The sequence below is a fragment of the Hyaena hyaena genome, unplaced genomic scaffold (genome assembly GCF_003009895.1).
Source record: "Hyaena hyaena isolate Hyena2069 unplaced genomic scaffold, ASM300989v1 scaffold_138, whole genome shotgun sequence".
In the NCBI taxonomy this organism is placed as follows: Eukaryota; Metazoa; Chordata; class Mammalia; order Carnivora; family Hyaenidae; genus Hyaena; species Hyaena hyaena.
In genome coordinates this window covers 566,119-589,273 of record NW_024080770.1, presented here as the reverse complement: position 1 = coordinate 589,273, position 23,155 = coordinate 566,119, and the positions used below count along the sequence as shown (strand labels likewise).

At 46.8% G+C, this 23,155-nt stretch overlaps 1 protein-coding gene across 4 annotated transcripts in view; it reads right to left on the bottom strand.

The window, feature by feature from the left end:
* The window catches only part of OTOF (otoferlin), a 92,945-nt gene extending 70,138 nt beyond the window's left edge, over positions 1-22,807 (bottom strand). For all 4 annotated transcript variants that reach the window (XM_039238358.1, XM_039238359.1, XM_039238360.1 and 1 more), the window contains exons 1-2: positions 22,729-22,807; positions 7,103-7,161 (exon numbers count right to left, since the gene is read on the bottom strand). In XM_039238358.1, the coding sequence (XP_039094289.1) occupies positions 7,103-7,161; positions 22,729-22,807 (138 nt within the window). The remainder of the gene's footprint in view (positions 1-7,102; positions 7,162-22,728) is intronic.
* Positions 22,808-23,155: the final 348 nt, after the last annotated feature.

The window sequence follows — 23,155 nt, the reverse complement described above, 5'->3', positions numbered from 1 at the left end:
CATCAGCCCCATTTGACAGATGGGTAACAGAGGCTCAGAACCTCAGGCTGAAAGCCACACAGCCAGGTGTCTGGCACAGCATCTCCCAGTGGAGGGCACAGCCTGCAGGCCATGATGGCCAATGGTCCTTTTGAGCGCAGGAGAGAAGGTCGAGGCCCTGCTTCGGTGGGCCTGTGGCTCTGGGCCTCCAGATGTCACCGCACTGTGTGGGATGGGCCCAACGTGAGGAGGAGACAAGGGCTCTGAGTGGCTCTCAGCCTGGTGGCTTTTCAGCTAAATACCAGTGTCAGCGGGAAGAGTCTGCCATGAAGCCTTCCCAGCACTGTTGAGCCAAATGTGAGAAGCAAAGACCAGGAAAGAAGGGGTAAGCTATTCTGAGAGTCACAGTAGAGTGTTTCAGGCCAGAATGGAAACTTAGGACTGCTGATTTTCACCCCCAAATCAACCCTGGAGAAACAAGAGAAGCCAAAGGGAAATACGAATTCTAGGAAGTAATAAACAAACAACTGTGAGACCAGGAGACCAAAGCCTCTTTGAGCACATCTACGGACCTGTGGGGGAGAGGGGGGAAGGATGGAGGTGGCCCAGCAGGGAAAGCCTGGGGGTGGATTCAGCAGGGGACAACAGGTGAGAAAAACCTTCCTGAGTTCTGCTCTGACCAATCCCTGCCATTACCTTGGGGGGCGATCACTGCCTGCTCCTTTACTCATAAAATGGTGACAACAGCCTTACTGGGATGAAGATCAATGAAAATTGGTGCAGGGGCGCCTGGGTGGCTCCGTTGGTTAAGCGCCGGACTCTTGGTTTCGGTTCAGTTTTGTGAGTTCGAGCAAAGCCTGCTTGGGATTCTCTGCCTTTCCCCCACAAGCACTGTCTCTGTCTCTCTCAAAATAAATAAATAAACTTATAAAAAAGAGAATAGGTGTTCATGGACCTCTGTTCAGGGAAACCCCCGAAACTACTTTGTTGAAAATCTAGCCTGCTTTCTGTCAACCACGTTTCTCCTTAAAGGTTCAGAGATGAGACCCTGTCTGTTTCTGCGGGAGACTGGCTGCCCCCTCCCCCCACCCCGCCCCGAGTACGCATGCCTGCCCTTCAACCCTTAGGGTCTGACCCAGCTGGCCTTTGATGCTTCCCCAATACTGGTTACCAGACAGAGTGGCTGATACCAGGAGCACTTGAACAGGGCAAAGTAAACAGACACGTGGAGAAACATCTCTTATAAAGGTAAGACTATGCGCTGAACAGTATATACCAACTAGAGCAAGGTCATTAGAACAAATAGACCATCATGACATAGATTAGCAATATAAAACGAGAACAAGGGATCCTAAGAAAAAAATGAACACATTAGTAAATTGGAAGATCATTTGGAAGAACTCCCTCAGAAAACAGCAGGAAAGGACTGATAGATAAAAAGAATACAAAAGCCAAGAAATCGCAGCTAGAGGTAGAAGTAGTGGCCTCGGATAACAGGAATTGCAGAGGGGAGAACAATATAAAAACTGAATGGAAGGAATATTTGAAAAAGAATAATGGGGATAGAATTTTCTATAATAAATGAGAGATGAAAAGCCTGGGATTTGAAAAGAGCTCACAAAATAGAACAAAACAGGAAAGATAAGAACTCTTGCAGTTGGACACATTATAATACAATTTGAGAATATCAAGGGTAGAAGAATTATACTTTCTTTTCCAGAGAGAAAGAAAAGATCCTACACAAAGGTACAAGAACCCGATGGCCATCAGACTTCTCAACAGCACTGATGCTTTTGAAGTTGTACCAGAAAGAATTTTGAGCCTCCAGTTTTATATCTAGTGCAAGTCTTATTGAAATTTGAAGAAACAAGAACCTGTCCTCAGATTTACAAAGTCACACAAAGACCCGATTTGAGACCGCTTTTAGAGGAAGTACTCAAAGAAGAAGAAAAACAATATCAAGAGATGCTTTAAGAGATAGGAGGAGTACAAGTGATCAGATATCTTGGTGAAGACTACCACTGTCCTCAAAAAGAAAAAGAAGGTTCAGACAAATAAAAGGAGAACACACATTTACAAGGACCTAGAATGAAAATTGTATAATTAGGGGCACCTGAGTGGCTCAGTCAGTTGAGCTTCTGACTCTTTTTTTTTTTTTTAATATTTATTTATTTTTGAGAGAGAGAGAGAATGAGCAAGGAAGAGATAGAAACACAGAACCTGAAGCAGGCTCTAGGCTTTGAGCTGTCTGTCTGCATAGAGCACAACATGGGGCTTGAACTCACAAACCATGAGATCATGACCTGAGCCGAAGTCAGTTGTTTAACCGACTGAGCCACCCAGGCACCCCGAGCTTCTGACTCTTGATTCCAGCTGGGGTCTTCATGACAGGACCATGGGATCAAGCCCTGGGTTGGGCTCCACACTGAGCATGGAGACTGGTTGAGATTCTCTCTCTCTCTTTTTCCCTCTGCCTCTCTTCCCCACTTGCACTCTCTCACTCTCTCTAAAAAAAATGTATAATCTAGACTGGGTGGGCTGAGGAAGGGAAATCAAAGAGACATAGGAGAGTATTACAATACTTGTCATGATACAGGGAGCTATAATTACTGATTTGTTTTCAGCCATCAACAGGGATACATAAACACGACTAAGGAATGGTGACTGCCTGGGAAACAAAAATAGAATGTGTAACTTTCCACCTAACAAAAGAAAACCCAATCTGTCCAATGGAAAGCTGGAAAGGAGAAAACAAAACACACCAACAAAAAGTTCAGTACATGGAAAATAAAAATAAAATGGTGGTAGAAATAAAAATAGCAATTATAATAATAGCAATTACAATAGATGTAAATGAATACAACTAATCAAAGTGCAGAGATTCGTATATTGGCTAAGAAAATTTAATCTAATAATGCATGCTCTAAAAAGACACACTTGAATTTAAAAGCATCGAAATATTGAAAATGGAAACACAAACAGAGATATAGCAAGAAAATAAAAGAATTGAAAAAGATATACCAGGCAAATGAACCAAAATTAGCTGAGATAGTGATCTTAACATTGGATAAAATAAAAAGTAATGCCAAAAAAAAAAAAAACACTGTAAGAGACAAAGAAGAATATTAAATACCAGTAAAAGGAAAAATAGGCAAGTAGGCATAGTCATCATGAACATATAGAACTTACTGGTAATATAGTTTCAAAGCACATCAAGGAACAACTGACAGCTACAGGAGGAAACATACAAATCAACAATTGTAGAGTAGATTTCATTGCAATCATTTTTGAAACTGAGAGATCAAGCAGAGAAAAATAAAGCAGAAAATGTGAAGAACTGAATAGTATAATTGTGAAGACTGAACTTACATTATATAAGCTGAAGGTTACATTGCATTCTCTAGAGAGCCCTATACTGAACACAATCTTTTTAGGCAGAGGGAGCGTTTATGACCATGCATAGAGGCCATCATCGAGGTCTCAATAAATTCCAAAGGATCAATATCATACAGACTGCTTTTGATTATAATGAAATAAAAGTGGAAATTTTTTAAAAAAGGAGCTAAAAGGTCCTATCTATTTGAAAACTAAATAACATACTTAACTCTTGGATTTAAAAGAAAATCATAAAGGAACATAAAAAATGTTTAAAGCTGAAGATAATGAAAATGCGACATATAAAATTTTGTAGGATATGGTTAAAACTGTGTATAGAGGTGCCTGGGTGGCTCAGTCAGTTGAACATCTGACTCTTGGTTTCGGCTCAGGTAACGATCTCACAGTTTGTAAGACCGAGGCCCGCTTCAGGCTCTGCACTGACATCACAGAGCCTGCTAGGGATTCTCTCTCTCCCTGTCTCTCCATCCCTCCCCACTCACACTCTGTCTCTTCCTGTCAAAATAAATAAATAAACTTTAAAAAATGTACACAGAGCAAAATTTCTATCTTTAAACACATTTATCAAGAAATAAGGAAAGTTAAACGTAACAGCCTTAGCACCCAGCTCAGGAAGTTACAAAAAGAGACACAGGAAAATAAAATAAACAAGAGGAAGGGAAATAATTTAAGAGGACAGAAATCAATGAAATGGAGAACAACAGAAGAGATTAATGAAGTCCAAAGCTGGTTCTTAACAAAGATTAATAAGATAAACAGATCTTTAGCAAGGTCAAGAAACACAGAACAAAGATACAAATAAGTGCAGTACGGATACAAAAGGGGAAATAAACATAAGCACAAAAAAAGATCTTAAAACAGTTTTAAAACTTTACCATCTAATAGGTGCTAATAAATTTGAAAACCTAGATGAAATGTAAAAATGTCTACAAAAATATGGAAATCCAGAACTGGTGCAAGAAGACACAGAGAAATTGAAAAGGGGGTCAAAGAGTCCTCTCCCCAAACCATCCAGACTTAGATGCCACCACACACGGTTCTTTCAAAAAGTCAAGGAAGAGCAAATCTCTATTTTATGCATGTTTTTCCAGAATATTTTGTGCCTTATTGAATGAAGAAAATTTTACAAATGTAGCTGCAAAAAATTCTGCATAAAAATATTTGCCAGTTGAATCTAACAGTGTACATGTTAAAACAGTGTATTAAAAGTGATATATTATGAAAGTTACTAAAGGAGCAAAGTTACATCATCTCAATAGTTGCAGAGGAAACTTTTAATAAAGTTCAACAATGTTTTATAAAAAAAATTCTTAGCAAACTAGTTAGACACAGTTAGATAGAAAGATCCTATTACAGTCATCATATATGATGACAAAATTTTAGATGTACTTATTCCTTTTAATACTGCGGCCACAGAAAGCATGTCCACCAATCACCACTACTGTCTAACACAGAGCTAGGGATCGTGGTCAATGCTCTATGGAAAGATAAAGAAATAAGGGGATAGGACTGAAGCGAAGAGATAAAATTTCTTTTTGAAAATGACATGATCACGTACATACAAAACAGAACCAACTATAAAAACAAGTAAGGGACCTTATCAAGTTTGCCAGATAAAAGTGGGACTTCTAAAGGAGAGGAAAACATTCTCTAGGCCAGCAATAATCAGCTAAAAAATGTAATAAAAGTAAGACACCATTCATGATAACAATAAAACCAGAAAGTATCTAAGAAAAGAATCAAAATTATATGACTTCTATGCAGAAAACTTAAAAATGCTACTAAAGCATGGTGAATAATTTGAATAGATGATTTAATATTATAAAAAGTCAATATCTTCCTAAGTTACTTTGTAAATTTAATCAAAATTCCAGTGGGTTTTTGGAAGGACTTCATAAACTTGCTTTAAAATTATCTGGAAGAATAAATGTCCACAAATAGTTCAACCTTGAAAAGGAAGGGAACTTGCCTCATTAGATACTAAGTCATACAAAAATGGCATATTAATGAACATAGTGTGAGAAAGTTGAAAAACAGACTAACAGATTAAAGGGATAGAATAGAAGGCTGAGACACAGACCTTAACATACAATAAATGGAAAGAATATAACTGATTGTTTAGCAAGCTGATGTTATGAAAAGTGGCTTCTTATATGGAGAAAAATAAAATGATCCCTCTCTAAAACCACATACAAGGTAAAAGATACAATTATAGAATTAGAAAATGTAGGGAAATATATCTGTAGCCTAGAAGAGTGGAAAGACATCTTCCACAAAACTTGAAAACACACCAGAACCAAAGACATCTAGTCAATGAGGGGGCAAAGTTAATAGATGGCAGGCTGAGGGATATGTGTAGTCTCTAAATCCAACAAGGGGTTGATATCTCAGACACACAGAGAACCACTGCAAATCAATGAAAAGAAAAGACAGCTATACCAACAGGGGAAAAGGGCAATGACTATGAACAGGCAATTTACAAAAGCGGAAACTTTAAATGTATTATTAAAACAACAGTGAGGCACCACTGTTGGACTGGTGAAGATCAGAAAGCTGAGTAACTCTAGGTGTAGATGAGGATGTGGGAATCAGGGATCCTCATGCACTTCTGATAGAAGTGTAGACCATGGCAGTGCTGGATAAGCTGAAGGGTATGCAAACCCTGTGAGTCAACAAGTCCAGAGAAATGTGAGCTGTATATTCTAGAGAAATGTTCACACAAGTTCAAGGGGAAAGGCATAAGAATATTCATTGCATTTCTGGTGGTGGGGATGGGGGTTGGTTAGAGGCAAGCTGGAGGTTCCTCTCTGGAGGAGTAAGTAGGTAAAGGATGTGCAGGATGACCAACTCATCCTAGTAGGACCAGGATTTCCCCCATATTATCGCTCAGGGTCTGTGTCCCGGGAACAAACAAAGCAGGTCCTACATAAACCCGGCTGGATGAACACCCTAATATGTGTTGGATGGGCCTATAGAGTACTGTGCAGCAGGTAGAAGCAATGGATTCGTGTAGCAATGTGGATGGAACTCAAAAATCTTGCACAGTGAAATAAAGTAAAATATATAACACAATGCCATTTAAATAAACAAAATTAGGTACTAAAAAAATTTTGTCAGAACACACAAGAAACCAAAAGATGCACATTAAGCACGTTAGTATGGCTGTATATGGAGGGAAGGAATCTGGGAATAGAAGAGAATGACACATACATGATACATGCAAATATACATCAAAACCAGAGCACGGTTGTAGGAACACTGAGATTATGTGCCATAAATTGGGGCACATGACTGACTCAACTCTCTAAGCCTGAGGTTCAAAAGAAAAATAGCTTTTTGGGGAGACCCAGTGGGAGAGATACCTGGATAGGCCTTAGAGAGCCAGGGGTGATGTCCATAGGAGATTGGCTGGAAGGCCAGGTGGAGTTAGCCTGAGCCCTCAATGTGCCCAGGGAATGAGAAGGGAAGCCCTTCTTCTTGCCCCGCGGGACCCTCAGCCAGCGGCTCACTTTTAGGCCCACAGTGCCTGAGGGCCCTTTCTCTGGAAAACAAAAATCCTCCAGGGGGCAGCAGGCAGTGGGCTGGGCCTTCACTGCCCTTCTCTGGGCCTGTCGCTCTGCATGGACCTCTCCCGTGTGGAAGTCCCTGAGAAGGATCTGGGTGGAAGGACATTCGGAGCCAGTGGGCTCCTCTGGTTGGGGCTTGAGCTGTCCCCAGGGCATCCTACCTCATCGAAGTCAGCCACATCTTCACAGTTCTCCAGCACCCGGGAGTAGAAGGATTGCCCTGGGTGGGGAAAGAGAACAAGCTTGGGGTGAGACCTCCCCACCTGGCAGTCGCCGCCATAGCATTTGGATTCGCATAGCACTGGTCACCAACCAGGGGACCCAGGTATTGTGCTCTGTTCTCCAGGGTGTGGCAAGGTCCCAGATCATCTCGTCTGACAGCCCTGGGAGCCCTGCAACACAGGCCTAAACGCCATTAGCTCCATTTTACAAATGGCGCCACGGAAGTAAAAAGTCACTGAGCTGGTCAGAGGTAGACGTGAGAGGGGAAGCCCGGACTCTTCTCCATCTTGCTGCTCTCCCAGTGGCCTTCTTGGCCCTTTGCTGTGTCCTCAGCTCTGCCGGCTTTCCCTGCTCTGCGACCATGTCCACAGGCAGGCCCAGGAGCTGCTGCCCAAGCCAGGCGCCGGCACAACCAGCCACATCCCACACCTCCTTCTCCCGAAGGCCAGGGGCCTTCCCCTTCCCCAACTCTCTCATTCATGTTCCTGGAGGCCTTGGACAGAAAAGCCTTGGCTGGCATGGGGGTGGGGGTTCTTCACGTGCCACCCCTCCTTTCCCCACCTGCACGGGGATTCACAAACCTGATATGGACATGCATTTTCCCAGACCCCAGCACCCCACATGCATACACCACTCAGCAGGGCAGAAGCAAAGCGGCCCGCCCTCTAGCGCATCCAGTCAGGATCGACCCCGTGGCCGGAAGGACCATAACCGGAAGAGGAGGGCAGGTTGGGGGGCATGGGGTGGGCAATGTGTGTGATGCATGGGCCAGCTCAGTTTGCTTTGAGAAACATTCACAGGAGTCTACAATGTCCCGGCTATCCCCTGGAAGCTCAGGATAAAGGGATGGATAAAATGCACAGGATCCCTGCCTTCAGGGAGCGGATGGTCTAGTAGGAGCCAGAAGAGGTTGCCAGTTCAGTACCGCATAATTCATACCGCAAGGTAAACTTTGTGTGAGATAGAGAAGGAAGGATAAATATTGTTTGGGGGGGGGGGGTGGAAGCAAGTGGGAAGGATTTGTAATTTCTATGAGGAGAAACTCGGAGGGAGGGTGTATTAAAAAGAAATGATTATCATCTGCCAAATGCACACCGAAGGGGAGGGGGGAAGGTAGCACGTGTCATAATAGGATCCTGTATACAACCCCCCTACCCCGAAGACCCAAACCAAATTATTTTATCTGTGAATAGAGAGATCTCAACCCATTAAAAATGGTCACCTCTGGCTAGGGGGAGGAGGAAGCGATTGAAAGCAGCATACTTTGACCTTTTACCGTATACTCTTAAGTTTGAAAACTTCACAGACTGCAAGATCATGACATGACCTGAGCCGAAGTCAGACGCTTAACTGGCTGAGCCACCCAGGTGTCCCCCCAAAATGATTTTAAATCCCCGCCAACCTAAACCAGTGGTCCGTATCATTGAAGGGCTGTCTCAAGGTTGAATTCAGCCCCCGACTCTGAGACTTAGTTCTGGTTGTCCCTGAAGGGTGAGCTGGGGAATCAGGAGAGGACTTGGCAATGGGGAGGGCTTGGGAGGGGTGCACGCAGTGACCCACCATGGCCAGCGCCAGGTCAGGGAGTACTGGAGTGAGTCCCTCTGACCCTGTACTGTGCTGGGGCTCAGTCCCCTGAGAACCACTTCTCTCCCTTGACCTTGGCTGCCTCACTTCCAGGATAAGAGGCTTGGCCCAGAGATTTCCAGGACCTGCCTGGTTTTTAGAACTCAGGAGCAAGTATGTAGCTACTCCCTGACAAGAGGGAGGCCAGGAGTTGGATGTCAGAGGCAGGTGGACAGTCTGAGGAAGAGAGAGAGAGAGAGAGTGTGTGTGTGTGTGTGTGTGTGTGTGTGTAGGATGGGCATATTGAGGAGGGGGTTGCATCTCAGATAATGAGGAAGAAGCTATAAAGCAGAAGCTGTATACAGAAAATAGACGTGAAGTAGACAGATGGGAAACAAAGACTCTTTAGCACCAGCCAGGGACAAAACAAAACAAAGAAACCGAAAAGAAAAATCTTAACAACGAACCCCAAGGCAGCCTGGGGAGGACCGGGAAACATGAGAGATGGTGCCTGAGCTTCTGTGATTTCCCCCACAGGTAACACACAACATAAACTGCGAATCAGGTGAGCATATGTGTGTCCTGGGGCTTCGCCAAGGACCCGCCTCTCTGCATAATCAAAGGCCTCTTCATCCTAGAAGATTGTAATGAGCCTGTACATGGCTATATTCAAGGGTTTCCCGGAGCGAAAACCAAGCAGCCCAGCCAGAGCTGCCGGGGGTGGGGGGAACTGTCCAACATGGTGCATGAAGCCACCGGGGCTCAAACCCTTCCCTGCTGGCCTGTTTCCTACAGCCTTGTTAGAGACAACATAAAATACAGTGAAATTATCCATTGCAGAATTTATACATCAGGGCTCTGTTTCAAAGCGCACTAAAACCTCAGTGCCTCAGGCTCTGGGGATTTAAATGTGGTGAATATTGTCAAACAGGATGAGCCAAATTCTACCTGTAGATATATTTTTTTTTAAAAAAAGGTTTGCTAAACCAATCAAATCAATTGTACAGAAACAGAATGCCCTTAAGCACTTTCGAAACGCTGTCTTTGAGGAGGGTTTGTACAAACAGTGGCAGGGATCATCCTGGTCTTTGCCTTCATTAAGACAGAGCCAGGGACCTCTGTCATCCCTTCCAAGTTATTCAGTGGGGATTACTAACCCCTTCTCTCCTTCTAAGCTCATTTCCACTTAACCATCTACTCCAGTCAACCCCAATCCTGTTGACATTTCAGCTCCATTTTAAATAGCTTTCAGACAAAACCACTTAAAATCCCAATATCACCTTTCTTGCCACAGAGAAGACTGAGAATGAGGCTTGGGAGAAAGAAAATAGGCTGTTCCTTTTAGAGGGGAGGCTTTGTAGATAGAGTGGGCAGGCAATTAGGTGGGGAAAATTGAACAGCACCCCCTCCTTCCTTCAGAGGCAGCTGCTCATGGGATAGCAGAGCTGCTTGGTTTGGAATAAACTCCTCTTTGAGTCAATAAATGAAGTTTGAAGAGTTGACTCTGTGCTCACAACTGTACTAAATGCCAGGACATCGGGTACGCCCAGATGGAGGGGCTCAAGAGTCCAAGGCTTAATAGAAGTATCTGGTATGTCGTTCGCCATTAAAAATATCCCTCCTGCACTTCACCGAGATGAAGGTGAGCTCATTTCTTGTTTCCTTTGTAGGATGGAGTGCTATGCTGGGCTTTCACGTGATGCCACCTAAGGGTACCAAATGCCTCATTGGCACCAAACAGCTCCCTCTTCCAGACAGTTGACCTTGCTAGAGCCAGACCTTGAGGAAAGGCAGGTATGTAGGGACTAGGCTGTTAGCTGGGGTGCGTTCATTCACTCCCACATGCAAGGGGGTCTTCTTCTCCTGCCCTGTCGGGGCGGCCATTCAGCCCTGGAGGAGGGGGTGGGGATCAACGAAGATATTTTGTATTGGGACGCTGCCTGAAGAAGCTTAGTACAATCCAGAAGGCTACTATAAGGCAAAGGCTACTCTACAAGGCAAAATGTAATCATCGGCATGCAAAAAGTATGAATAAAGTGAGCATACAGGAGAAAGAGGAATGAGCTCCACTTAGTAGGTCAAGGAAGACCTTGTAGAGGCATGGACATTGACTCTGGAGAGACGGGAGAGAGAGGGACATCGAGGCAGAGAGGACAGTGTGAGCAGAGAACGGAGCCCTGAAGCAGCAGGACACAGGACAGGGGGGTTCTGACGATGAAGGGGAAAATGAAAAGCATCTCTCCTTAGTGAGGGCAGCCCACTGAAGGAAGACCTGGAAAGGGGGTCCTGGGTTCCTGAGAGGACACAGGGTGGGGCAGGGCACCATCTTAAGGGGAAGGAGAATGTCCCGAGGACAGGCTTCAGGGACATCGTGGCCTGTACCCACGCTTGGACATGGCTAGTCCACCCCACGGAGTCTTAGAGTTATTAAAAACTGGTGACAATTGTCCTCGACCAGCCTGTATCCTGGAACCGGAAACTGAAACTGAGTAAAGTGTCAAGTCGCTTCCAAGCACGGGGGCTCACAGGTTAGTGGGAAGGCTGTTTGGTGAGACATTCTGAGTTCAAACCCCAGCTCTACCACTTGCTAGGCATGCGGCCTTGAAGAAGCTAGCCTCTCTTTGTTAGTTTCCTCATCCATAAAATGGAACAGACGATAGTGCTTGCAACCCAGTACATAGTTTATCACCCAGTTAAAAGGGGCTATTATTCCATTAAAGGGTCCTGTTTTTCCTTTTCACATTTAAGTTATGTCTTAAATCTTTTTCTACTGTGAATCATTTTGTAGCTTTTTTTAGTAAAATATAATCTGAAACAATTTTCTCCCCACGCTATGTAATATTTTTCAAGTTTTAGATATTTTAGGTATAATTAGCTCTTTTTTTTTAACGAGGTACAACTTACATTCACAGATCTTAAGGACACTACTCAGTGAGTTTCAACAATTGAATATATCTGTGTAATCATCATACAATCAGGCTATAGAACATCTCCATTTCCTCAAGATGTTCTCTTGCCCCCTACTTTCCAATCAGTCTCTACTCTCCGTAAGTAGCCACTGCTCTGATTTCTATCACCAAAGGTTTTGCCTGTTTTAGACTTTATATAAATGGTATTATACAGAATATACTTTTTTGTGTCTGTCTTCTTTTGGTCAATGTAATATTTCTGTGATTCATCTGTGTTGTTGCATACATCAGTAATTCATTTATTTTTATTGTGGAGTAATATTTTGTGTGTGAATATTCTTACCTTGCTTGTGATCTTAATGTTCAACGTTTCAGGATTAAGTATGGTATTAGGTGGATTTTTTTAAGTTTGTTTATTTACTTTGAGAGAGGGAGAAAGCGTGAGCAGGGGAGGGACAGAGAGAGAGAGAGAGACAGAATCCCAAGCAGTCTCCATGCTGTCATCATGGAACCTTAAGTGGGGCTTGATCCCACAAACTGAGAGATCATGACCTGAGCTGAAACCAAGAGTCAGATGCCTAACTGACTGAGCTACCCAGGTGCCACTAGCTAGCTGGATGTTTTTGTAGTTGCCCTTTATTAGATTGAGGAAGTTCGCCCTTACTCCTGGTTTGCTGAACATTTTTATCATGAATAAGTGTTGGATTTTGTCAAAAGCTTTTCTGTATCTGTTGGTGGTTTTTCTCTTGTATTGTGTTAATAGGTTGAATACTTTGATTAACTTTCTAATTTTATTTTTTTAATGTTGATTTATTTTTGAGGGAGGAGGAGGGGAGAGAGAAAGAGAGGGAGGGAGGGAACATGAGTTGGGGAGGGTCAGAGAGAGAAGGAGACACAGAATCTGAAAATCTGAAGCAGGCTCCAGGCTCTGAGCTGTCAGCACAGACCTCAGTGGGGGACTAGAACTCACAGACTGCAAGATCATGACCTGACCTGAGGTTGGACATTCAACCAACTGAGCCATCCAGAACCAATTAACTTTCTAATTTTAAACTAACCTTGCATCCCTTGGATTAAATTCACTTGTCATGATGTGTTATCCCTTTCATGGATTGCTACTCAGTTGACTAATACGTTGTTAAGGATTTTACATATTTGTTCATGAGGGATATTGGCTCTAATATTCTTTTTGCATAAGGTCTTTATCAGGGTTTGGTATCATAAAATGAGTTACAAAGTGTTCTTCCTTCTCTGTTTTCTAAAAATTTCTTCCTGAAATATTTTCTAGAATCCACCAGTGAATTCTATCTAGACCTAAAGCGTTCCTTATGGGAAAACAGTTTACCATCATAATCATCATCACTTTTACTTCAAATTTCATTTCTTTAATAGATCCTGGACTTTTCAGATTTTCCATTTCCTTTTTTGTCAGTTTGGTAAAGTGGTTTTTTTCAAGTGGCATCTGAGTTATAGGCACTTATTGAGATACAGTTATTCATGGTATTTTCCTATTTTCTTCTTAATAAAATGATATCCCTTTTTTCATTCCTAATATTGTATTGCTAATTTGTGTTTTCTTGCTTTTTTTCCCCTTGATCGTTCTTGTTACAATTTACTTATGTTTTTTCAAAGAGTCAACTTTCAGCTTTGTTGGCTTTCTCATTTCCTTTTTAACTCTCTTGGATTTAATATTTTTTGGCTGTACTTATTTCTGTTTATTGAAATATAATTCACAAACCATACAATTCACCCACTTAGAGTGTACAATTCAGTGATGTTGGTACATTTACAAAGTTGTACGACATTTACCACTATCTAATCCCAGAATATTGTACCTCCTCAAAAGAAAACCCACACTCATTGGCAGTCATTCCCCACTCTCTAGCCCCAGTCCTTGGCAACAACTCATTTACTTTCTGTCTTTATTCGTTTGTCCATTCAGGGTATTTCATATACACTCAATGGATTCATATGATTTGCGGTCTTTTGTGTCTGGCTTCTTTCAATTTGCATGATGTTTTTAAGACTTGGGTTTAATTTGATCTTCTTTTAGTAGCTTCTTAGGACAGAAACCTAGATCATTGATTTTAGACTTTTTTCTGTTCTGCCATAGGTATTGAAAACTTTCAATGTTGACTTGTTGTGTTTTCATTATCATTCGGCTGGAAATGTCTTATAATTTCTCTTTGGTTTAATTCTTCCACCATAGGTTACTTAGAAGGGTATTGTTTAATTTCCAATTATTTGGAGCTTTTTAACATCTCTTAATATTAATTTCTAATTGAATTCCAGTGGGGTCAGAGAACATGCTTTGCAGGATGTCAGTCTTTTGAAATATATTGAGACTTGTTTAATCACCCAGAATATGGTCTATCTTGATGAGTGCTCCATGTGCATTTGAGCAGAATGTGTATCTTTCAGTTTGGGGTGAAATGTCCTAGAAACGCCAATTAGGTCAAGGCGGTTGATGGTGTTGTCAAATGTTCTATATCACTAATGATCTTGTCTACTTGTTTATACTTATCTCCTGTAATAACACTTTCCCCTCAACAGTGTTCTGTAAATAATGTGCCTTCTTAAAATCACCAGCAACTCAGAGAGCCAGATTTGGGTTACGAAGAGTCCCTGGGTTTCCAGCAGGAGAAAGTTGTCCCTTCTCTATCTCCCATTTCTCAGCTAGATGGAGGCTCTGTCTACTTCCAACCCTTTACTTTGCACAAATCTTATTCAAATATAATGTCCACCTTCACTCATGTATTTCCCCTTCCCCATCCTATTAACACCCACGTACACACAGTAGAAACTCAGGCTGTGTCAGAGATTCATCAGAGAGGCAGGAACAGGGAATGGATGATAAACCCTATTTCTCTGGCCCAGCTTAATTAAGCCTATACGTCCTTGTAGGCTCTCACTCGAAGTCTGACTTTGCCATGTAACTAACTAATGGCCCCAGTTCCTATTTTTCAGACCCAGACACTGAGGCAAAGAGAGGGTGGTGTTTCCCCTCAAGCCTAGGACAGTGCCAGCCACACACTCAGCAACTGCCAGGTCTTACTGTAACAGATTAGAGGAGTTTGTGGTCCCAGTGATCCACAAGCTGTACAGAGCACCCTCTCTGTGCCAGGCACTGGACATATAATAAAGCCTGGTGGGAAAGTGACTTTTTACATTCTTAAATGGGGTAAAAATATTGTTAAAACTATAGTCACAACTTTATCTTAAACCTTGGCTTTAAAAAATAGAAAGCAAGCAAGTGGAAACTGATTTCCAACTAAGCCAATGAGCCCTTCCCCTTTGGGGGGAAAAAAAAAAAAAGGAGAAACAAAGACAGTTGAGCCAGTATCTCGAGGGTGGATCAGTCCAGGCCAGAAGTACACAAGGGCTGAAGGTAAAAAAGGATCACATGATATTCTCTGCCTCAGGAGACCCTTCTGGAACCGTCAATGTGAGAAGCAGTGGCCGCCTGGTGCTGCCAGGTTGGGAGCTGCAGAGTGGCCCCTGCTGCCAAACCTGCCCCTGCTGCAGCTGTGGGCCCCGGTCCTGCCGGGGTCACTCCGACTTCAGCGCTGCTCCGTGCCAGGTGCTGCGCTGACCCTGCTGCCACCTTGGTGGCTCCAGGTGTTTTCACTCTGTCATCTCATGGCTGGCACAATCTGCGGTGCCAGGAATCCCAACGAGGATCAAGTAAGGCTCTGCCCACCCCCCAAATCCCTGAGTCCACGAAGTCCCTGAGAGTCACAACATGCTCTATTCCTGTCTGTCCAGAAATCTGCAGCGGGAGTAGCCCTGGGATGGAGAGCAGGGTCCTTGTATTTGCGTAGCACTTCACAGTGTGTAGAGCCTTCCGTGTGCATCCCCTGTTTCACTTGACCCCAAAGCAGCCCTGTGAGGACTCAAGCACATCTCACCTTCTCCTAGACCTTCACTTACCCCCTGGATTCCCAAACCACTGCTCTCCAACCGCCGCCCTGGGTGCTTACTGTACTAAACCAGAGTTCTGGCTTTCTGGGGATTGTTTTCACTAGAATGACTGACAGGCAAGTCCATCCTCTCTGTGTCCCCTGCCCCCAAACCTGCTCTTCCTTTCATACCCAAGTATGTAATCCAGAGGCACCCTCGTCCCACCCTCTGGCTCACTACCAGCTCACTCCCCCTCTCTGAATGGATGTTATCCCTTGTCTCCAAGCCCATAGCCTCCTGTAGCCTCCAAGCCCATAGTCTACTGGTACCACTGCCCCAGATTCCTCCCTGGGCTCCTGGCCTGGGGTCCTGGCATCCTGAATGTCCTTTCCAAAACCAGATGTCCCCATCCCATTCTCCTGCTAAAAGCATCACTGACTCCCATTCACTTACAAAGCAGAAGTTTACACTGCACAGTGTCTCACTGAAGACCCTCTGTGTTTGCCTCCAGCCTCCCCACTCCCACTCCACCCCCAACAAGCACTCCCAGCTCCCTAACCCTTGACGCGGCTCCACACCGTCACATCTGTACTGATATTGGCCCTTTTACCTGGAATGGGACCCTTTGTAAGTTTTGTCTCAGCTAAGGAGAGATGGCTTAAATATCAGCCCATCCCCCCACCACCTTCCCAGTAAAATCTCTTCCCTGGGCCCCATCCACATTCCAGCTTCATCTTGCTGGCTCCAGGGCAGCTGACTTTGGGCACCCCCAGAGCTACTTGGCTTGCTCCCACCTCCCTTCCTGTGTGCTTTTCTGCCATCTTTTCCTAACGAAGGCTGACTTACCCTCTCAGGGAGGCTTCCGGACCTCTGGGTCTGAGTAGGCTTCTTTTGCCTCATGCTACCTTGCACCTGTACGTCCCTTTCCAGAATACTCATCATGCCACTCATGGTGACTTGTGCAATGACTGTCTTTGCCTTGAGGGCGGGGACCATGTCTTTCTAATTTATTGCCATCACCCCACTGTCTAGACTAGCACTTGGCACATAGCTGGCCCTCACTGAATATCATCATCTAGATGAATGACAGATGAATGAATGAATGATAAAATACTTGATTTACAAAACACATTACAATATAGCTTTTAGGGACGCCTTGGTGGCTCAGTCAGTTAAGCATCTGGCTCTTGATTTTGGCTCAGGTCATGATCTCACAGTTTCAGAGTTTGAGCCCTGAGTCTCACGTCCGGCTCTGTGCTGACAGTGAGAAGCCTGCTTGGGATTCTCTCTCTCAGTCTCTCTCTACTCCCCCCTCCAAATAAATAAATAAACTTTTTTAAAAAGTAGCTTTTAATGAACTATAAAAATTATGACATCAAGAGACAATCAGAAATTTGATCACTGAATATTTGATGTTAAGGAATTATTATTTTTTAGGAAAGATGTAATCTGTGGGTTAAAAAAATATGGGTCTTTGTTTTTTCTAACCATGTGCTGAATATTTATTGATGAAATGGTATAGTGTTCGGTCTTCACTTCCAAATAATTTGGAGTATAGGAATGGGAAAGAACAAATGGAGCAGGATTAGTGGGAGTCGATGGTTGTTAAGACTGCACGGGGAGAGCTTGGGGGCCAAGGTGCTACTTCCCAACTCTTGTATGTGTTTGAGACTTGCCATTATAAAAAGCTAATAATAAAAAAGGGATCAACCCCAGCCATGGGACTAGGTGGGAGAGATGTAGCTTTTATGTTATGAGTAAAGGCAGATAAAATATCCAAGGAAGGCATACAATTCAGGGAAATTATTTGCAAATCTATTCTTGAGCACATTCCCAGCAGCATTTTTGCTGAGGGCCCTTGTAGCAGAAGACAATTTTATGGTCATTTCCATATCATGAAAACACACGCATCAAAGCAGGAGAAGCCTGGGGAATTTGCAGTGCACTCTGCCTGCTCTCCAAGGTCTGCATTGGCTTGCTCTGGGTGGGAGTGAGGGGAATTTACCACCTGGAATTTAGACAGAGAAGATCTGTCCCCACCCCCAGATGGTGACGGGCCTGTGTGTGCTGGGTACAGTGGAGAACGTGGGAGGCACAGCAACAGCATAGGGCTGGGTCCACAGCCAGCCATGGACTGCAGAGGCTGTCCTAAAGGTCCCCTCCATTTGTCACCTTCAGTGGGGCAATGCCCTCACCCTCTTATGGGGGGCAACACCTAGTCCACATCCTCCCAGAGAGGAAGTGTGGTGCTGGGCCAGAGGGCACCTATAGCCCCAGGCATCCTGGGAGTGGGTCCTAGGACTGGGGGGTGGGGGGAGGGCACTGAGGTACTCTGCCTCCTTCACCAAGGATAGCAGAGAAGTCTCCAGCTAGAAGTCGTATTTATTATCAAGAAGGAGAGCTCCTCCATTTTAATGAGGAAGAATCTAATTCGGAGTCCAGGTGGTCCCTACAGCCAGGAGTAGGGGGCATCATGTCCCCTGTGCCTAGGCCAGGGCCCTACCCCCTCCCAGTGTGCTGTCACTCACACAACCCCACGGACCCTGGCTCATCTCCCTCTCTGCCCACTTTCCCGCAGCCTCTGCTCCAACCAAACCTGTGGCTTCCCAGTCAGTGCACTTAACTGGGATTTCCTTCCTCTGGCCTCTCGTCCGTCCCTCACCCAGAAAGTCTTTGCCCCTGACAAGAACCTTCCCCTTAAGCTTTCTTCTGCATCTCCATATGTGCTCCAAGTAGGCTGTCATCCTCTGAACAGGCCGCACTTCCTGTCCCACAGCTAAGAGTGCCTTGGCCTTCCTGAGTCAGAGGACATTTCCCCATTATGCCTGCACACATGCCGCTGCTCCTCTATCCAATTAGGAGACCCTGGTTTGCCTTTTAAGCCCCATCCCGTACTGTGTGTTGTACACAATGGTGCTTAGAGAGAGCATGGCCTGGGAAGGATTGGAGCCAGACTCCCCAGTGTTTGCTAGAGAATGAGGTCAGCCTCCCTCTGGGGTCCCAGATGGGGATGTCGATGGAGGCTTCTTGGTTCATGACTTCCAAGGCCTCTTCCAGTCTCTGATCCCCCTTGGCTAGAAAGCTGGGGCTGGGGGGCTCACATCTGGGAATGCTGAGCCCAAGAATGGCAGTGCCACAGTGGAAGATTCAAAACCCACTAGGGGCTGTTTCATACTCATTTTAATGGTGGGACCCAGTGCTTAGTGTGAGCCTCAGTTAGACTAGCTCAGGTGGGATCCCTGTCTTGAAGGTGCTTGGACATGAGCACAGTGTACAGAACTGGGGCAGCTTCTAAAATACCAAGTGCCCTAGTTGAGCTGTGGCAGGAATATGCACACAGTACTGCCAAGGAGGGGGAAGACTTCACAGAGGAGGTGACATATGAGCTGGGTCTTAAAGGGTGGATAGAATTAATGGGAGTCCTCAAGATGGAGGGTGGGGGTCATTGGCTTATATCTTTGGGAGATAGCAGGAAATTCAGAGTTACAGAACGGAGTGGGGTGGGGTGGGGTGGGGTGGGGAGAGGAGAAGGGAGAAGTCTCTGGGCCAAGGGGAAAGACTGATAAAGCAGACCTTGATCATCAGTTCAGGTGAATTACGTGAAGATCAGACCCAGCCCCCAGATAGCACCCGTCTCACACATCCAATCCCCAAACCCGGTATCTTGGCAAGAAAGCTCAGGGACTGGCCCCAGGCAGTCTGTTGCTACTTCCTCAGGTTTGGATGGTCTGAGTCCTGGACAGAAGGTTGGACTAGAGGAACATAGAGGCCCTCCTACCCCGAGTTCCCTGGTTCTGATTGGTGCCGAGAATTACTTTAGCAGTTGAAAAAGGACAAACCCCAGGTGAGTGAGTACTGGTTCTCTTTGAGTAGCCACCTGCCATCAAGATGGCTCCTTTCCAGACAGCCCACTTCTGATTCTGGCTGCTGTCCTCTGAGTTAAATGGGGACCATTGTCTCATCTTGCTCATGGGAGGCTGAGGTTCTGGGGCTCTGGGGTCTGTGTACACCACGGGGACTGGGGGCCAAGCCTTCAGGTGTCTCTTGTCTGACCCAATGGACTGTAACTCCTACAGGCAGGGGCTGTGTCTTCACCCCCAGGGTCCTAGGCTTGTCTGCAAATATCAGCCTGTTCAGTGAATGAGTGAATAAGGGCAGGATCATGTTAGGAGTGGCTGCTGGGGTAGAGTTGGAGGCAGAGCTGGGTGGTGAGCACTGTGTGAGCCTGAGGCTTGGGCAGCCAGCTGACCCAGAGGCAGGGAGAGAGGGATGGCCAGGGACACAGCTTGTGCTCGCCCAGCCCACATGGGAACAGGGGTCTCGGAGCAGTCTGCTCCAGGCCTGGATCATCTCAGCCAGGGAATCCCTACAGAGCAGAGGCCAGGCCCAATTTACTTGCTCCTGGCACAGGTCGAGAAGCCCTCAGATGTGCTTGCATCTCCTCTTTGTAGCTCACGTGTGCCCTGTCTCCTGCTCCTGCCCAACAGAAGAAGGAAATCGGGCCAGAGAAAAGACCACTCAGGAGCCTGTAGCTGCTCCAAGCAGCACTCGAATGGGCGCCTCACAGACATATCAGTCGTCTGAATGCTCCTTCCTTAAACTCTTCCAACATCTATTGTTTCCCTGAAGCGACTTGGTGAGGTGGATATCATCAACATGCCCATTTTTAAGATGAGGAAACTAAGGATTAAAGAGGCGAAGTGAGTGGCAGAACTTGGTACGACCAAGGGCTTCTGATTCCATATCTAGAGCTTTCTCTGCCATAGCCCCATAGGGCTCTTTCCTAAGCGTCCTGGGTGGTACAGCACAGAAGGTCAAGCTATAGTTCAGCCAGGTCATCTGGTCTACCTGGGCCGCTGCTAATGGACACAATTCTCCAGGGCTCCCTCGCCTAATCTTTGAGCTTCACTCAAGGGATTAGGGGGACTGGGGGCCAGCATCTCCCTGTGACTGTTCTCTAGTTTCTCATTTTCCCCTGCAGCTGTCTACTTGGGACACCAGAGGCTGTGTATGCCAGGAGGTGCTGTGGAGCATTCTAGATTGGGCGGGTTCCTCTGAACTCTTGTTAGTGTTGGTCTTTTGAAGTATCTGTGGTTGTCAACTGCTGGATGCAGCAGACAAATGGCTGAGACATAGCTGGTTGTTACAAAGGACTCTTTCTGGAAATCTGCTGGCCATCTGCCTATTCCTGCTGCCCAACTCCTTCCCCAGGGCTCTGTCTCTGCAGGTACAGAGCTTGAATGTGGATTTCTCCCCTCAGCCCAGAGGGCACCGGTTGCAAAGGGGCAAGTTCCTGTGTGGTCGGTTGAGGCTAGAGGGCCCACCCTACCGCTCAGAGAAGAAGGTGGGCGTCAGATAGATAGGCGGCTCACCCCCATGGGCCAGGAGGAGATAGAGGGGCTTGCAGGATTGAGCAACCAGGTGGGGGGTGAGGTTCTGAGTGTCAGCCTCTCCAGTGATGTGGTGCAGGGTCCCTTTACAACTGGGTCTTGGTGTCCCTGCCCACCGATGGGACCGGTTTGTGCAGCCTGGGGCTGTCCTGACACGGCCCAATGGCATCACCATCTGTAGCTAGACAGCCAAACACTGTGCTGTCTGTGGACACAGAGACACGTTTCACAGATGAAAGGACACACTCGCATTTTCTAAAGCCAGCAGGTGGCACCCAGAGATCCAGGGTGTTGCAGACAAAGCCGTCTTCGGGCTGGTGTGGGAAGCAACAGGCAGCCTGCCCGCCCCTTCCTCTCCCACCTGCCAGCAGGGACACTGCGGTCCGGTCCCCTGCACCCCTCCTGAGTCTGTGCATAGCAGGCAGTAGAGTGGACAACCTGGGCCTCCTGCCAGAGCCAGTCCAGCTCAAGGGTGATGTGAGCCCTGGGGCTGCTGGCCCTGGTCACCCCTATCCCTCCTAACCCAGGTGTGCGTCCAGACTGGGCCCCGGTGCTCACTCTGCTCTTTAATCTGGTGGGTTCTCTGGGCTCCTGTCCCACCCCCATTCTCACCTCGTCTCTGGGGGGAAGGGCCGTGGCTAGTGAGCAGTGCTCTGGCCTCTGGCCAAAGGCTACCAGAGAAGCCCCAGCCCACAGGGCTGGGCTGTGGCCAGGCAGCAGCAGAGGTGGGTGGGCAATAAGCACAGGTAACCTTGGCCTTACTTTTTCTGCTTAAACCTTCAGGGGCTGCCCGCCGTCCTCAGGGTGAAGGCAGCCTTGCCTCCTTGCTCCTGCCGGGCTCTCCTGCCTCAGCTTCTGCACTCAGTCTGGGCTCCAGCCTCATGGGTCCTTGGTCTCTCCCCTCCCAGCCATGTTCTAGTTCCCCTCCCAGCCATGAGCATCCTGTCCCCTGCACCTGCTTTGCCCTCACCTCCCCACCTTGTTCCCTCCTGGTGGTAACCAGGAGGTAACCCGAGGGGCTACCTCTTCCAGGAAGCCTTCTTCGACCATCCTGCCCCAGCCTGGGTCGGGGTGCTGCCCCTGTGGCTTGCGTGCTGCACTTCCTCATCATATCACACACCTGTCCTCCTTGACTGCCCACTGGTCCTTCTTTCCCACTGAATGTGGACTCCTCAAGGGCAGGGCCTGGGTCAAGCTCAGCCCCCAGCCTTGGCACACAGACCACAGTAAATGGTTGCTGGATGCACGAGTAGGGAGGAGGATAGGAAGAGAATGAACAGAGGAAGCCAGTGAGGCTCGCAGGATCCCTGTCCACCAACAGATCCGCAAGAAGCCAATAGTAGCCTCAACCAGAGAGCTGCTGGCTGCCTGGTTTCTAGGAGCCATGCTGGGTCTTCCAGTCTGCAGAGCCCACCCCCACCCTGTGCCCAGGGAAACCTTCTGTGGGGAGAGGGAGAGGAGGAACGGGCCCACATGGGCTCTGCAGGGCCCCCCTGAGCTCAAAGATGGGGTCCTACTTCTCCCTCCCCAGGACACCCCTGCAGGCAGAGGACCCTGCCCCCTGCCAGGCACATTCCATATTGGCAAGTGCAGGGAAAGCCAGACACAGACGCAGGCGTGGAAACACAGGGGACCCTGTTTTTCAGGAAATCACAACGGCCAGTCAGGCCAGGAGCAGATAGCTGCCCGTGAAGAGCCTTATCACCTCAACCCTCCTAGAACTTTTCCCATCCACCCCGCCTGCCCTGTCTTCTCCCCATCAGCCCAGAGCTGGGGTCCTTCTAAGATGAGGGCGTTCCCTACCTCGGAAAGTCACTTTGGCGATCCGGTCGCCCTTGCCCCGAAGCTCCGAAACCCTCTTGAGGTGGACAAGCAGGGCCATGCTGGTGTGTAGAGCCCGGACGCTGCCAGGCGGGAGCAGCTGGAGAAGGAGCGAGCCTCCTCCCTCCCTCGCCGCCGCCGCTGCCTCCTCCTCCCGCAGCCCCTCTGATGCTGCCCGCAGAGACCAAGGCAACCAAGCCGAGAGCTGCTCCTTCCAGCGATTCAGAGAGACTCACAGCCCTGCCAGCCCCCGCCCCCCCAAGTTGTCAGCCCAGCGTGTGTGTGTGTGTGTGTGTGTGTCTGTGTGTGTGTGTGTGTGTGTGTGAGTTGTGCAGCCTGGGAGTGCAGGCTCCGAGTCAGAATTCATTATTCAGCAGCCTCCGGCTCCCAGATACAACCCTGCCCAGCT